The sequence below is a fragment of the Oculina patagonica genome, chromosome 12, assembly GCF_052425735.1.
Source record: "Oculina patagonica isolate OP01 chromosome 12, crgOcupat, whole genome shotgun sequence".
NCBI classification, from domain to species: domain Eukaryota; kingdom Metazoa; phylum Cnidaria; class Anthozoa; order Scleractinia; family Oculinidae; genus Oculina; species Oculina patagonica.
The window spans coordinates 12,164,563-12,180,413 of NC_135769.1; the positions used below are offsets into that span (position 1 = coordinate 12,164,563).

General features: G+C 38.7%; 1 protein-coding gene across 2 annotated transcripts; it reads left to right on the forward strand.

Moving 5' to 3' along the window:
* The first annotated feature begins 2,660 nt into the window (after positions 1-2,660).
* Positions 2,661-15,485, forward strand: LOC144631508 (monocarboxylate transporter 10-like). Of its 2 annotated transcripts, none has more exons than XM_078489950.1 (7): positions 2,661-2,836; positions 4,998-5,325; positions 10,363-10,593; positions 11,154-11,488; positions 11,732-11,875; positions 12,440-12,665; positions 13,159-13,962. In XM_078489950.1, exons 2-7 carry the CDS (start codon positions 5,091-5,093, stop codon positions 13,494-13,496), a joined length of 1,509 nt encoding a protein of 502 aa, XP_078346076.1. In that variant the 5' UTR covers positions 2,661-2,836; positions 4,998-5,090; the 3' UTR covers positions 13,497-13,962. The 2 variants fall into 2 exon arrangements, 1 of the variants encoding a protein (XP_078346076.1); XR_013566758.1 differs by lacking the exon at positions 2,661-2,836 and adding an exon at positions 15,174-15,485 and having other exon boundaries at positions 4,876-5,325; positions 13,159-14,786.
* Positions 15,486-15,851: the final 366 nt, after the last annotated feature.

The window sequence follows — 15,851 nt, forward strand, 5'->3', positions numbered from 1 at the left end:
TAAACTCAGTAAAAACCCGACCCAAAGGTTGGCAAATGCTTACTGTGTGAGTTCAAGTTGAGAACATCAATCTTGGTAAAAGTTGTTTCGAGTTTTTCAAAATCCCGAGTACGAGTCGTGTCTTTTACGTTACTGGACTCAAAAAACCCGTCTTGATCGCTTCGGTAACTTCTGTCAGCTAATAATCAATTTATCATGTTGAGTACTTAGTCCACATAGAACGTTAATTTGTGTGTTTCTCGTCACTGTACTGCTTGATAATGCATTGATTCTGTAAGGAGAAATAAGGTTTTGGTCACTCTTTTGGAGGATTTAAGCAGGATAAGACTTTGACAAACTTGTAACAAAAAAAATATAGTTTTTTCTAGTTGTAGTGTCACAGGGAGTGTTTTTTAGTAGGTGTTTTTAGAGAATGTGTGGCAAAACTTTATTCCTAAGGGTAACAAAACACTGGACTATGACAGACAGCAAAACTTAAATCATTTTTGTCGGCCCAAGAGTTTATGGCTGAGATAGTGTAGGAAAATAAATTGAGATGCCAGGCAATTTTACATCAAAGGGTTTGTTACTGACTCTTAAATGCATTTCATGTGAACATGGCAACTCCTGGCTAACCATATTCAATTTGATTAAAATAAATAAACCGGCAAACCTGGAGTTGCCACTTTTTCCTCAGTCTGCTAATAGCCCACTGCCTCTAGCAGTCTTGGAAAACAATTAAAACACTTTAAATGTTGAATGTATGCTTTGCCTACCCTGCTGCTTTATACCCATGACAACAGCTGTTGTAAGAGAAAAAGATACCTTTTTACATTTTTAAAAATATTTTTAGTAGTACTGATTTTGCAAAACCATTCAGACATTTCCCTTCAATTTGCAAAAGTTATCTAGCCAGGAGGGTTTTACCTGCATGGCCTTAACCTACTGTGAATTTAAATAAGTTGTGCATGAGATAATCTGAGGATTACTGTTTGTACGACAATTTCGTTGGTGGTGCCCTTCATCTGATTATGATCTAGACATAACAGTTAACCTTCTCCTGAAAATAAACTTGATTGATTTTCTAAAGTGATTTACTACCCTCTTCAACCCTCCATGTACAGTTCACCCCAGCTCCTTTTGTAATTAGTTAATATCAAGTCAGTGGGAGCATAACAAAGGCCTTTAGACATCAAATTTGCAAGCACAAAGTAAACATTTCTTTTCAGTGGCTAAAAAAGTAATGAATTTTACAAATACATGTACTATTTTAAATTTGTAAAGAATTACAGGAGAGTGATAAAAAATTAAGAGGGGTTTGTTACTAGAGTTATTTAGAATAGAATGATGGTGGGCCTTGGATGTCCAAAGATGCTAGCCTTGCATATTAATACATAAATATTTATGAGAAAAATTATCTTTCCATTTTTACAAAGCAAGATTTCAAGATGATCTTAAATCATATACCGCACATGAACCATTCTAAAAACTTCATGAAAACAGTGTCACATTCATCAGAAATGCTCTCTGCACCTGCCCCCAAATTAAAAGCCTGCATGGCATGGCATAGGGTACATTCCAAACAATTTAGTTGCCTCAGTTGCATTCACAGCATAAATGGCAGACTCACTGCCACAATGCTTAACAAAAAAAATGTGTATTTATCCTTAATAAATTGTGGTTTAATGGGAAAAAAGTCACCTACTGGCAATCAATAAAAAAAATTGCATTGACAAAAATTACAGTTATGATATCAAACATTTTTAATGTAATTTTTATTTTCAATTAATAAAACAACTATCAAAGGTTGTGCTTGATTACTGATAAGCAGATAATTAACATTTTATTGAAGTAAACCAGAGATAGTAGAAATGACATCCCAAAGACAGATGAATTGTTATTTGTATCGATGGATTCATACTGTTGTTGCATTATCTTTGTCGCTTCTGGCTTAAATGAGCCTCCATGGAATAACTAAAAGGCAACTCTCGGGCTCTACGAAAAAAATTCTACACAAAACAATAATGGAAAGGATAACTAATTTTCTTGTCATTTACACTCGGATTTACAAGACAACTTCGATAAACGGAAATGAGTACCTGTCTCTCTTGGAGTTCGGAAAATGTCATTAGACATTTCAACGTCTCTTTGCCGTAAAGGATTTAAAGCTTTTTTAACTTCACAGAGTGCCTCGTATGCTCCTCCTGGCTCTTCTCAAGCTGAGCTGGGACATGAAGCGTGCGAAAATGGTGGTGAAGTCCGTCGTCTTAATAAGAATATTTTTCATAAAAGATGTTTCCAAGGCGCTCTGTGCTGTAAAAATGCTAAATAGACGGTTCTTTTGCTGTTTTTAATACACATTTCGGGGTTGATGACATTTTGGTCCGCCATATTGAATGCAAGATCTGCCAGGCGCTCCGCGGCTCGCTCCCTAACCACCAATCCCCGCGCTCCCTGTTTTCCCGCCTTACCGCAACCTTACCGCCTCAACGTCCGGCCAATCGGCGCCTGGGGACGAGGCAGCTGTTTTCACGTGAGTCTCATTTGTTTTTGAAGAAAAGGTGCGTGTCGGTCATTGTGTTGCAAATTCGCGAAACATGCGACAAATCTCCCGAAAGATAAAGACCAATTAAATTGCATCATGCATTGCGGATTTTGGGGTAAACACCGAGAAAAAACGAATTCTTGTACTGACGGTGTTGCGGAAATTCAGTGGTCTTCAGTTTCAATTCGTTCTTTACGTTCTGAAACCATCGCTCTTGCAAGACCAGATGTCTGTCTGAAGTCAACACTTCGATTCGTTTCTCGGTTCCCGTTGATAACACTGAAGCATTTCTTGGACAGCTGACGTGCTCAAGTAAGTGGCAGAATGAATCTCAGCACTGATTTCTTTAATTGTCTTATCAAACGAACGTAAGCACTGATACACTTGATTTCCAAGTTGTTTGCGCTTCTATCCTATACCCTGGATACTAGGGGTTTTTCCTCCCGCACGGTGGAACTTGCTTTACAGCCGGACTGAGTTTTCTGTTTGATCAGTTCATACGAAATTTTTTTGACTGATCAATCATCTTCGGCCGGTAGTTGAAAGGCCTGAAACCCATTCAACCTTGAAATTGTCACTGGTCCAAGTTTTTGCTTTTCTGGAGTTTCTCTGCAGAAAGATCTTCTCGGAAGGATACTGAAGGGGGCGTTATCGGTAATTTTTTTTTATGAAATTGGGCGAAAGTTAAGGTGGGAACAAACGAATGGAGAAAAATCAAAACCAGTAGGCTATCCCCAACACGAGAACACTCTGGGTTAGGGGTTTTCAGTTTCTTTGTCCATTTGTATGAGTTATTATTAGCTAACTCCGCATCGTGGAGTACAAAACTGAACGCGCGAAACTAGTAGAAATCTCTAACGAAATTTATACTCAGCAGGACCGGCGGCTTAACAGGTTCCGTGTAGTCCTCCTTCTTATTCCTTCTGACCGCGCGAAAGATTAAAAAAATGGTGGAAAGTCAGCATGTGTGAAAAGAAAATTTTGGATAATAAATCTCCTTTTAGACATTTTAGTGTGTAGTATCGGTGTCCATTTTTACTCGTCTTTGTATTTTGCCTCGCCCTTCGGGCTCGCCAAAAAGCTAAAGGCTCGTAAAAATATACAGCGACACTCCAGACCAAAATGTGTGATATGTGTACTAAATGGTCGACCGAAGAGCAGACTCACTAATTTTTTTAACCACAAAACGTCATTTTAAGTTTTTAAAACTTTTCGAATGTTTCTCTTCATTCCTTTAGCTCATTTTCTAGATTTTTGACAAAATTATCGAAAATAATGCCAGTCTCATTTTCGATTTCTTTCTTAATAAATTGACAGAAAAACAAATGCGACTTGTAGTGTTTTCACCTTAGAATACGTCTCAAGCGTATCACTCGCCCTAGACGTATTTTAGGTTCATTAGAGACACCACTGTCGTTTTCGATTTACATTTTTTCACTTGAAATGTACGGAAAAACTAAAGACCACAAAACTACTTGAGATGTTTTTGCTTCAGTTGTTCGGCTCTTTTATTGGTTTGGGGACACTATGTGATTGATTACCTAAAAAATATTACTGATTTTAGTTTTGTTGAATCAGCCCTAAATATATGTTTGCGCTCAAAAAAACTTGGTTATAAAAGCAAGTCATGTTTTTTAAGCTTCTTGTAATAATTTACCCTTTGGCACTCCATGCTCTCTATCTTCATGACGTGCCGATAGCGCGCTAGCCGCTGTTCAATTTATTTATTAGTCATAGACAGTCTATTCAAGGCCATTGTACATTCTCCCAAACCGTCTCCCTGCCGTCTGATCCGATGAGTCACCAGGAATCTGCAGGAATCAACAAATCAAGTAAAGGATATTAAAAGGACTGTTGCACGGAATTTAACAGATTTTTGAACTGTCAATTTATTTGTGTCGCGGTAAACCTAGCTAGCTTTGGAGTGCTTCTTGAAAAAGTTAGGCTAACGTTTTCAAGTTGTTTCCGTGCGTCATCAAAAAAATCGATATTTATAGGTATAGGTTTGAAGGTCGCGAATTCCATCCGCAAATTTAAGGTTCTATCTTCCTTTGGATGTTCAAAGATAATCTTTTTTATGGGTTTAGTTGGATACGACCAATTTAAAAACAGTTTAGATCAAAAATCTGCAAAATCCCCATGAAAAAGCACCTTGAAGTTTATTTCCCAGGCAAATTTAGTTGGATGATCGCCAGCACTTGAATTTTCCATCCAACAAAAGAAAAATAGCGTGATTTTTCCGAGCCAGTTAGATCACGTTATTTAGCCCCGCCTACTGAACGCCCCCTTCCTGTCAAAAATGGCGGTGGTTTACCCTGTGTATATAAATAACTCACTCGTGAAAACAATCACCAATGGTGTCAAAATTCCTGCAACCCAATCCAATCCAAATTTTATCCATGAAGTCAATCCTTTCTTTTAACCGCTTAGCCGCTTCCTGAGCACATATCTCTCATTTCGCTTTCACTTCTAGCGCCGAGTTTTGTTGTGAAATATCAACCGACCGCCTGCATCGCGCCGCTAAACTCACATTCAAGTGCTTCAGCTGTTACGGGGACCTTGAAAAATGCTGGGTAAACTAAAGAACAAGATCGTGAGGTGCGAAGAAAAACCGGAGAACGTCACGAAAGTGGAGGTCTGCGTGGAAGGGCTAGAACAAGAATGCCCTGATGGTGGGTACGGGTGGATAATTTGCCTGGCAGCTGCAATCATTCAATTTATCATCCTAGGCATCCATAACAACTTTGGAATCTTGTACACCTACTTTATGAATGATCTACATGCTGAACCGTCAGATACAGGTAAATATTTCGCCATCTTTTAATTTTGCGCGTTTATCAGATTAATTCGTTTAATACTTTATGTAATTTCAACGGAAATTCTCTGGCTTTAAGGTCACGCACAACTTCCAAACTATTAAATATGCAGCTTGTTGTTAATTTGGAGGAGGTTCTTCGCTTTTCTTTCCCGTTTGTTCAAATGTGATTGAGCGAGTCCCACTTGTAAGTCTGTTAGAAAGGTTAAATGAAACTTGATCATATGCATTAATGTACGATAAAAGGTCAGTTGTTGGGGTCTTTGTTGATTCCTTTTATCAAGGCAAGGAAAACTGGCGTACGATATCAGAAATCATTACGAGGCAAATAGTCAGTTAGACTACCCTGGTTTTAGAGGTTTTCCTTTTTATTTCTTCTACCATATTGTAAAAAACCAACCCCTAAAGACCTTGAATTCTGTGAATTGCACTTGTTAGTGTAGTATTTCTCGAATTAGCCATTTGTCTGTGTTATCAGTTTAATGGTGACAAGATGCAATACTTTAAGATTTAAACAATTCTTTGACCTCAAGTATCAGTTAAAATCTTGTCGGGATATTCATCTCCGAAAGCGAATTTGCCTGCACTTTTAAACAATTTCCTTTACACCAAACTTAATCTCTGTTTGACAGGCAAGATATCAATATGCTTGCACTTTGCATTTAACATGATGTTGCTGTTTTTAAGGTCTCGGCTTATCTTGTTCGGACAAACAGGGCATCCGGCCAGACAAACGATTATAGCTCGCAATTGAAAATGTTTTTGTTGCTCTTTGTTTTATTTTCTAATTTCACTGAATGAGGGCCTTTCTAAGACTTTGCTTCGGAAACCAAACTTGTCAATAATATATTGTTTAATAATAAAAATTCACGAAACTGAACTGTTTCTTGAAGATTCTAAGAAATGTCGCTTTTTTGTCAATTTTGTTTAGTAATGTTGGCAATCTCTAATTTAGGCATTGAGTGTTAAATTGATATATTGCAAAATTTTAAAAATTCAGTCTTTTAGTTTTCAAGACAGAAAACGTGATCACTAAAAGTTTATGAATTAAAGATCTTTGATTCGCGTCAGTCATCGCGTCAAAAACACGTCTGTACTTTGTAACTATGTATTAGGACTGTACGCAAACAAAAACATTACTTTCTTTTATAACAAAAAGATATGAAAACAAACACTTCAAAGCGTCACGATTTCGATCACGGACATCACGCCAACTCCGTCAAGTTATGCTGGAATTTAAAACGCAAGAGAGATTTTTCTTGTCATCTGGACATCACAAAGCCCCTTTCTCGTTTTGAATATGTTTTCATACATGTCCCGTTCTGACCCAGGACTGAAGTGGGCGGAAAAGAGCTTGTCTCTTGTTTATGCATTAGTTCTCCGTGAATTGGATTATCCAAAAGAATAAAGCCACTTGCTTAGTATATTTGCATAGTTCGTATACAAAGGGTACTCAAAATTTCGCAATATTTTTGTAATTGAAGACAAAGGACGATTGAGCCCGCAGTTGTTGATTCCCGGTCAGTGTAATTGTCACGTGATTTGACCACTGTTTCGTTTCTTCACAACTTAATTTTTTTTTTGCAAATGCATGTAACCATGCAAGGTTGTTGCTCACGTTTGTACTTCTCTATTTTCACAACCAGTCAGAGATAGCGAAAGGATCGTCTTTATATAAATCCATCTTGATGATCAGATGAATTTTTTCTGATGGACGAAAACAGCTTCTAAATCCGGGTCCTTTTTAGGGACGGACCATTAGAAATAACCGAAGGGGGGTAAAAAATTTTCGGTGCAGGAATTTTTTTTGAAGGCCTACTTCGCTGCAGGAATTTTTTTTCTGGGGCACAAGCTTTGCACGAATTTTTTTTCGCCCAAAGATACAGGTCGTTTTTGTAACACATCTATGATTTGCGCAACAATTATCATTATTAAATAGCATTATTGTTTCATTTTTCAGATTCGTTCTCTGAATTTAGCGACATTCAGGGACCGGACCATTCACTTTTTATGGCGTAGGGGGCTGAAGGGATATGATAAATAGTGCCTGTTAACCCTTAATATGCTGAAATTATTCCTAAAAACGCGGTTTTTTTTTAACCGTTAATCGATTTTCTTGGCTCCACGGTCCAAAAGTTCTCTAAATTCGCTAAAAATGCACTTTCTGACAATGCAGGAAGATTTTGATGAAATTTCCATGTAAAACCTTTCCGATTTTTTTCCTTGCTCCTTTCCTTTTCGTTTTTCTCTGCTGTCTTATTCTCTCTATCTTTTACTCTGTGCACCCCTTCTACTGGCCTGAAAAGTTTTGATCTGAGTCAATGGAAAACCCTGGAAAGGAGATGATGATCAAGTACGGGTATTTTGGCCTGTTTTAGCACCAATTTTACATCAAAAACTGATCGTGTTTTTTTCGATTAGCTCTGTCGAAATGCAGTCAATATTGAAGATGGATAGTCCTGTGGAAAGATCTATCCTAGCTCTATAAGATGCAAATCAAAACATCTGCAGACGTGTAAATTGGTGACGTCATAAGTGGCAGAATGGCCTTTCCTCCAAATCCTGGAATAATCCTCGCTTAGCATGTTAAGGGTTAAATATAAGACAGGGTCTCAAAGGGGTTTAGGGCTCCAGGGCTCTGGGCTAAAAAATGCAGGGCTCAAGGGCTCCAAGACAAAAATTTCAGGGCTCCAGGGCTCCATATCATCTGCATTTGTGCTCCGGGCTCCACTATGGTCTACAATCTTTAGATATAAAAATTATTTTGCAACGCTAAATCAAGTCCGCAAATAAAACGTCCGTAATTCTGACCAGTTTTTTGAACCCAAGAAGATAGTTATCATGTCTCCAACTACCGGTATTTAAAAGTGGATTGAATATTTAACTTGAATATCACTAAGGTCAATAATAACAAAGTTTAACAAAATGCGGTCATAAAACAAGAAAAAATGCAATTTGGGATCGCAAATGATCAAATTTCAAAACGCTGGGCTTTGGGCTCCGCGAAAAATTTCTTTGGGCTCCGTGCTCCACAGCCAACCTCGTCCCCAGGGCCTTCTCGGTGACGTGTTTTCAAAATAGCGACCGGGGACGAGGTTGCTCCACAGCCAAAAAAAGATCAGGGCTCCACTCAGTAAAATGATCGGGCTCCGGGCTCCAAAGCAGAAATTTCAGGGCTCCGGGGCTCCAGGAACCCCCCCCCCCCCCTTTGAGACCCTGATAAGAAGGAAATAAAAAATTTTTCCCTAGACCCTTAACAAAAAAGATGACAGCTAAAACTTATCAAGCTAAACTTTAGGATATCAGACAAAATTGCAGTTTAAAGTGATAATAATAATACTAATTGTGCTTTTAATGAACTGTTTACTGATGGGACACGATTGTTAGGGTGGGTCAGGTGTGTTTGCAACAAAATAGTTGATAGGATTGAGCTGATGCTGCTCTCTCGGTACATGACAAATTAGAGGGGTCCGGGGGCATGCTCCCCCGGGAAAATTTTAATTTTCAGAACCTCAGAAACGCTATTTAAGCCATTCTGATGGACGTTTATAGATGCCATCATACAACACGTAAAAGTTATTTCGTTGCACGAATTTTTTTTTCAGGCACAACCGCTTGCAGGAATTTTTTTTTCAACAAGTTTCCCTTGCAGGAATTTTTTTTTGGTAAAAGTCACCCCCCCTCCGGTTATTTCTAATGGTCCGTCCCTTAATAGAGAGTTTAACTACATATCTAATTCCTATGCTTCCGGCATTTTAAATCAGTTTACTTTTAAATATTGACAAATTCCGTCTACGGTTTCATCTAATGTGTGCGAGTTTTTTTTAATTTATTAAATGTCTAGTCATGCAGTTCAAGGTCATTTTGCAGTTTTAATATTAAGTAAAAGAAAATGCACTAGATACAGGAATATATATTTTGTGTGTGCTTGGTCTGTAAATAATTCTAGTGTCTTCAAACGCGCACGTTTCAGGGTTGTTTTAATAGTTTAAGGACTGCTTTTAAGCATAAAAGGTTAAGTGTGCTTTGCGATCTCAAAAGCCTTCTTGTTTTTAGGCAGAGTGGAAACAGTATTGTAATTTCCTTACTACATTCACCGAAAACTCAAGAGAGTATCAACTATAGGACAAAAGTGACAAGCCAGAAAAACAAGTAGTTCCAAAAGTGCTTTTATTGGCGGTGTCTGACATTTGCAGAATGCAGAATGCAGAACGTAGAATGCAGAATGCAGACTAAGAGAATAAATTATATTGTGTTACCTTTACCATTATTGAAAGCTAACGTAAACAGGCCTACCAGAGTGTTTAGTAGGCTAACCGGAGTGAAAAGTAGGTCCGGGATAGTAGGCTAACCGGAGTAAACTTTTCACTCGGGTTAGCCTACTATACACTCCGGTTAGCCTACTATTTACTCCGGTTAGCCTAAATCATAGCACTTGGGTAAGCGTGTTTACGGCTAGCTTTCAATAATGGTAAAGGTAACACAGTATATTCTCTTAGTCTGCATTCTGCATTCTGCATCCTGCAGTCTGCATTCTGCATTCTGCAAATGTCAGACACCGTTTTATTGGTGGTTTTCATCTAACTTCATCAAAATTCTAAATTTAAACTGCTCTGAGTCTAACAAAGCTATTCATTTCACATATTCTACCAATTTTATTTCTTTTTTCAGTTGTGATAATATTTAGAAGTGATATCTAAAACGATTTTAAGTGAAAGCGAACAATACTAATGCTAGAATCTACTTTACGGATTGCACAATTCTATGGCCGCCATATTTGTGCTCCAAAGAGGTACACAAACATGGCGACTGCATCGTAATAACTCAGTGGTGAAAAACACAACAGAGCTACAATTTGGACAAATAATTTATTTCTTCCTGCTCTATGATTTGATAGTTTTCTGAAGTTTTTATGCCAACGAACAGTTTTGTCGATCTTGAAAATCTACGTTTCAAAATCGATTTAATAAACTAAAATTTTGAACAGGAAGACTCTACTAACAATTGACTCGTTTCGTTTCAGCATGGGTTGGCTCCATCGCATTTGGTATGAATTTTCTGTGCGGACCAATCACCAGCGGTTTATGTCAAAGATACGGCTGTCGTGTAGTGTCAGCGGTTGGTGGTCTTGTTGCAATGCTTGGCCTCTTGCTGACGTCATTTACCAACAGTCTCTACGTCATTTACTTAACATACAGTGTCCTTTGGGGCCTTGGATCGAGTCTAAATTATGCTCCAACTATGCTTGTATTAAGTAAGTTATGCGTTAGACAAATTCAAGAAAGCCCATCCCCCCCCCCCTCCCTGGCATATTACGGGGAATTGACTTAAGGTTCGATCCGTATAGTGGGGAATTTGACGCAAAACTTTGACATTTGACTGTGTAAACTGACAACATAGTGGGAAATTGGACAACATTTGACAAAATGCCCAGGGGTTTGGGGAGTGGGGGGAATGGACGCTCTTGCATTTTACTGATACGTAAACATTAGAAAAACGCTTAGCTGCAAAATACCAACGTAAAAGAGAGGGTAAAAATCTTCTCTTGCTATGAACGATAAATTCTGTTATTCTATCTATTGCAATTGACTAAACTCTGTCTGTGTTTAAATATTGAGTGGCTGAAATCAGAAGTTGGCATTTTTTCAAATGTAAAGAGGAGATTAGGCACTGACTCGGTTTTGTATTTGTATTTTTCCTGATATGCCAACGGAGCTAACCTTGTAGCTTCTTCAAACGAGCTAACTTAGACAGTTAAAATATTTGATTCAGGTTTACCCTGTTGCTCATTGTATTTTCCAACTGCTTTTACAGGTCAATACTTCAAAAAGCATCTTCCTTTAGCTAACGGTATAGTCACAGCTGGAAGTGGCATCGGCACTTTAGCAATGGGGCCTTTTTATCACGTCATCTTGTCGAATCTTGGCTGGAACATGATGCTCAGAATTCTCTGTGGTTGCGCGTTTCTCGTGTTTCTTAGCGCACTGTTCTACCGTCCCCTCCCTGAGAAGTACAAACGTGTTAAAGAAGAACCAACTACAGAATCTAAGTTCTTTGACTTGTCCGTATGGAAGATGAAACCATTTGTGGTTTGGGTGGTTTCTATGTCGCTGTTGTTTGTTGGCTATTTTGTACCATTCATTCACTTGGTAAGTAAAGGTATTTAATGGAAGGAGGTAACTTATTTAAACTTTTACCTCTGATGGGGGGGGGGGGGGGGGTAATTAAAAGGAAGCTTAATGGTGGGAGAGGATTAAATATAGAAAATGTGGTAGTTAATTCATCTAATTGTTACGTCAGCGGATGATTTTGACGAAGGGAAGGCACATGGAAAGGTTAATGATTAAACTCATTGACTTAAGCATAAGTGAACTTTGATTTCTCCTCGTTAGCCTAACCACGCCAGGAATCTTGGGGTGCCTGGATACCAGTCCTCTCTCCTAATCGGCTATCTTTCCATTGCATCGACTGTGTCTCGAGTTCTCTTTGGTCTTGTCCTCAATCATCCCAGGATGAATCGCTTCTACGTTTTACAGGTATGTGACTTCATGACATTAAATTACAGATAGTCGCTGAAAAAGCAATAATTAAAAGTTTTATTTTCGAGCGCTTACTTGCCACTTCCATAACACCAAAAACAAAGTGATCACATTAGCCAATAATAACAAAGGTTATAATCCAATTACCCAATCAGAAGTCGCAGCGAAAACGTGCAACTGACTAAAAGCACCAACAGAGTTTAACATACGCAAAACTAAAACAAAGATGACTACTTTTAACAAACAAACAAACAAAACCTGCTTTAACTGTGGTGCAGTTCCAAATTTTTTGACGACGATGCCACGAGCGTTTGGGTTCAAAATGCGCCCGGCTTTCAGCTTTCGCGCGAGTTTTTTTTACGATCCATGAGAGAAACGAAAAGTGGCCCACAGTCAAAATGAAATCTATAAAGTGCATTTGAAAAACCTGTAGAAAATGTTACCATTTATCTTCAGATTCATCTTGTTGTGGCATCAATCACATTTAAAACACTGCTTGTCCATCTGTAAGTACAATAGTGGCAATTGATTCATCGCCTTCATTTTTTTCTTGTGTTTTAGTTTTGTTTCCTCATGATGTCAGTAACATGTACTTTATGTCCACTTGCACGGGATTACACTGGGCTTATACTATACGCCGTTGGTTTTGGAGCATTCGACGGATGTTTTGTTTTACTGATTGCTATAACCACAAGTGACATTGTTGGACCTGGAAAGCTGCCTCAAGCTTTAGGAGGCTTATATGGAGTCATCGCTTTTCCGATGATATTTGGGCCACCGCTGGCAGGTATGTGCGCTTTAAGAGTTTTCCTGTCAGCACTTTTCATTGTAACCTTAGTATTAAAATCAGCAGGGGACTTACTCAGTCACCGTGATGTGTGAAAATAACTAGAAAAGACACGTGACTCGTGAATTCTGCAGTTTCAAGTTGACGTGATACGTGAATTTGGTTAAAGTTTGGGGGGTGAAACGGAATCACGAAGCCCCTTTGCTACCCTCGTACATAAGCGCAAGGGAACGCTTTGCGTTCGTTTACAGCGTTGCTGTCCACTAATTTAGATTAAGAACGCACGGATTGGTAACAAGCACCAACGGAGTTTTATCTAACTCTGATCAAGGTGAACAGTAGTCACCGAAAATTTAAGTTTTAAAAAACAGATCGGCTTAAAAACCGTTTCGTTTTTTAAATGTCCTATACCGATTGCAAAACTGGTTCCAGTATTTTCAGTTATATAAAGTGAGGGAGTTGCGATTTAATTTTATCTCTGTCTATCTTTCAGGTTTTATTTTCCAGGTATCTGGTTCGTATCAGAACGCGTTCTTTGTAGCAGGAGGAGCCATAGCAGTCGGAACATGTACCCTGTCTTTAATTCCATTCTTTATGACGGACTCAAAAGCGGTAGAAGTCTGCGAAGAACCCTGCGAGCAAGAAGACTCTACACCAGACTTAACGGACACATTGCATTGCTCTGCGGGGAGACAAGGGAACTCTTTTCTTTACGACACAAGTAACTTTGCGCTAAGGCGTTCGCTATCTTGCTTAGCCATTAGCAGACTTGGTGACGTGTGTGGCACACAGTGTATACTAGAAATGCTTGAACGGGAGACGGACGTTTGACCGTGCAACAAACAAAACATTGAGGACGTTTAAAGTAACATTCAGTCCCACACAGGCGCAGCGTGACGCTTGATCAGCGGTCGTTGAACGATCATGAAGCGTGCACAGCAAAACGTTGGGATTTTGAAATGGCGAGCAACTCTTAAAACGTTCACTCGACATCATTCACTACACCATTCGTAGCCTGGAATTATACTTGCCTTGTTCCTAGGCCTCTATTTTCGTCGCGGTCAACTCGTTTCGGGTCACGTGACCGTTCGTCCCAGATACGTCACCAAAACGAGTAGTGACGTCAGTAATACCGCGAAGGCCTGGGAAAAAAGCCGTACAGGAACTAGGCAAGAATTATACGTGAAAGAAATTGATGTACTTGAAAAGTTTGAAAGAACAGCTAGTTTCCATTACCAAGTTTTCTTTTACAAGTTTGTTTGCTCGTGTGAACTGAATAAAACCTTCCCTTGACAGTTTTTTGTTTGAAGCCACAATGTCATATATACAGCAGAATATCCCAAAACATCACGAAGACGTAGTCGATCCTCGTCAAGCTTTTTTTAATCCTAAACAACCACTCAAGGTTTTTAACAAGCCGGAGATGTCGGCTGTGGAAACATTTTCCATATTTTGTTGTGCACACTAGCAAATAAAACTTGTCACATAAATCCAGATAAATCGTACTCGCGTATAATTCACTTCATACTTGCGCACTTTCAATTCTCGAAATGGTTTCCCTTAGTACTTCAGCAACGTTCTCAGAGCGGTTTTCATTAGGTTTATTTGAGGACACATTTACATGAACACCAAAACTATTATGTGCAATTTAATCCACATATATTGAATTAGAAATGGATGTCTCGGATTTTCCTTTTGTTGCTCCATTACTTTTTAATGAATTTTAAAACTTGAATAAGCACTGAAAATGGCATTTTTAAGTTTAAAAATTCATGGAAAATAATCGAGCAATAAAAAAAGATCTGTGACACCCTTTTTAGACCAATATATGTAGATTATATTCCACATAAAATTTTAGGTATTCTTTTAAATGTGTTCTCAAATCCGGTTCTCGAATAAACCTAATGTTGCGTAACATCGTAATACCGAACAAAATGCTTCCATTACTTATTATGGTCTATATGATACAAAAACAAAAAATAGAAACTATGTTCAAAAAGGTTCTAGAATATAAATTCTTTATTGGGGATTACATTGATTGTTTGCGCACAATTTACTTCGACCGCAATCACCAAGACACAAGTAGTTTCTGCGCATTATCACTTTTATTCGAGGTTGTCAGTAGACTCCGAGGCCTACTCTGGGACCCAAAGTCGCCGTAACTTTGGGCGACTTAAGGCGACTTTAGGCGATTTTGCTTATTTTGTCCAAAATTACGAGCGATTTTGGGCGACTTTAGGCGACTTTGGGCGATTTTGAGCGACTTTAGGCAATTTTAGGTGACCTTTTAGGCAATTTTAGGTGACCGACCTAAGTACAGTTGTGGTATACATGTACATGGGAATCATCATGGTACACCATAAAGCATTGTTACAGAAAATATCTATACTATTTAAAGCGACTTAGAGCGACTTTGGGCGACTTTAGGCGATTTTGAGCGACTTTAGGCGATTTTGGGAGACTTTGGGCGATTTTGGGAGATTTGGGCGATTTTGGGTCCCAGAGTAGGCCTACTCCGCAAGGAAATGCGTCAATATATAAGAGCTATAGGTAGTAAAGGATAGTTCATTAAACACTAAGAACAAGACTAAAGTGTAGATAATTTGTTTGAAAGTACTGTTATACAGTGAAATTTCACCCGGCTGTCGGACGCAATGGCGTTGCGAAAGATACGGTCAGTTCTTAACACAAACTCAAAACTTTTAATGTTATACGAAGTTGTACAATTGGTACACACCGTAATTCAAATTTATCTTGTAACGTCATTGTAATCGATCGGTTTTAGATTCACGTGACAAACATTAAACTGGCATTGACTAAGTTTTAGCTTTTTTACCTTGTCCATGTTAATCCTACAGTAAAACGTTGTGCTGTTGGCTTTAAGAGGAGCTAGTTTCTGGAAACTAGTTATTCTTCATTCAGGATTGTGTTTTGCTTAAGATGCACAACTAATTTGCTTTAGCGCATTCCACCCGGGCGAAGTGTTCGAGGCTAGTAGAAAATGCCACGAATCAACTTGTGATCATAAAGGCCCGTCTAGTGTCGGTAAATTATTATTGGTCTTCGTTCCAGTCGGGGAGAATACAATGCCAAATTTGGCAAATCCTCGTTGAAGCATTCGAAGAATTTCTAAATTATTTTATCCAATCAATTAGCGCGAGCGCTCACGAGTTCCCCGACGGCAAT

Coding starts and splice junctions, on each gene's coding strand:
- LOC144631508 (XM_078489950.1), top strand. CDS start 5,091: ATGCTGGGTAAACTAAAGAACAAGATCGTGAGGTGCGAAGAAAAACCG. Junction 5,326..10,362: donor TGCTGAACCGTCAGATACAG/GTAAATATTTCG, acceptor GTTTCGTTTCAG/CATGGGTTGGCTCCATCGCA. Junction 12,666..13,158: donor ATTTGGGCCACCGCTGGCAG/GTATGTGCGCTT, acceptor TCTATCTTTCAG/GTTTTATTTTCCAGGTATCT.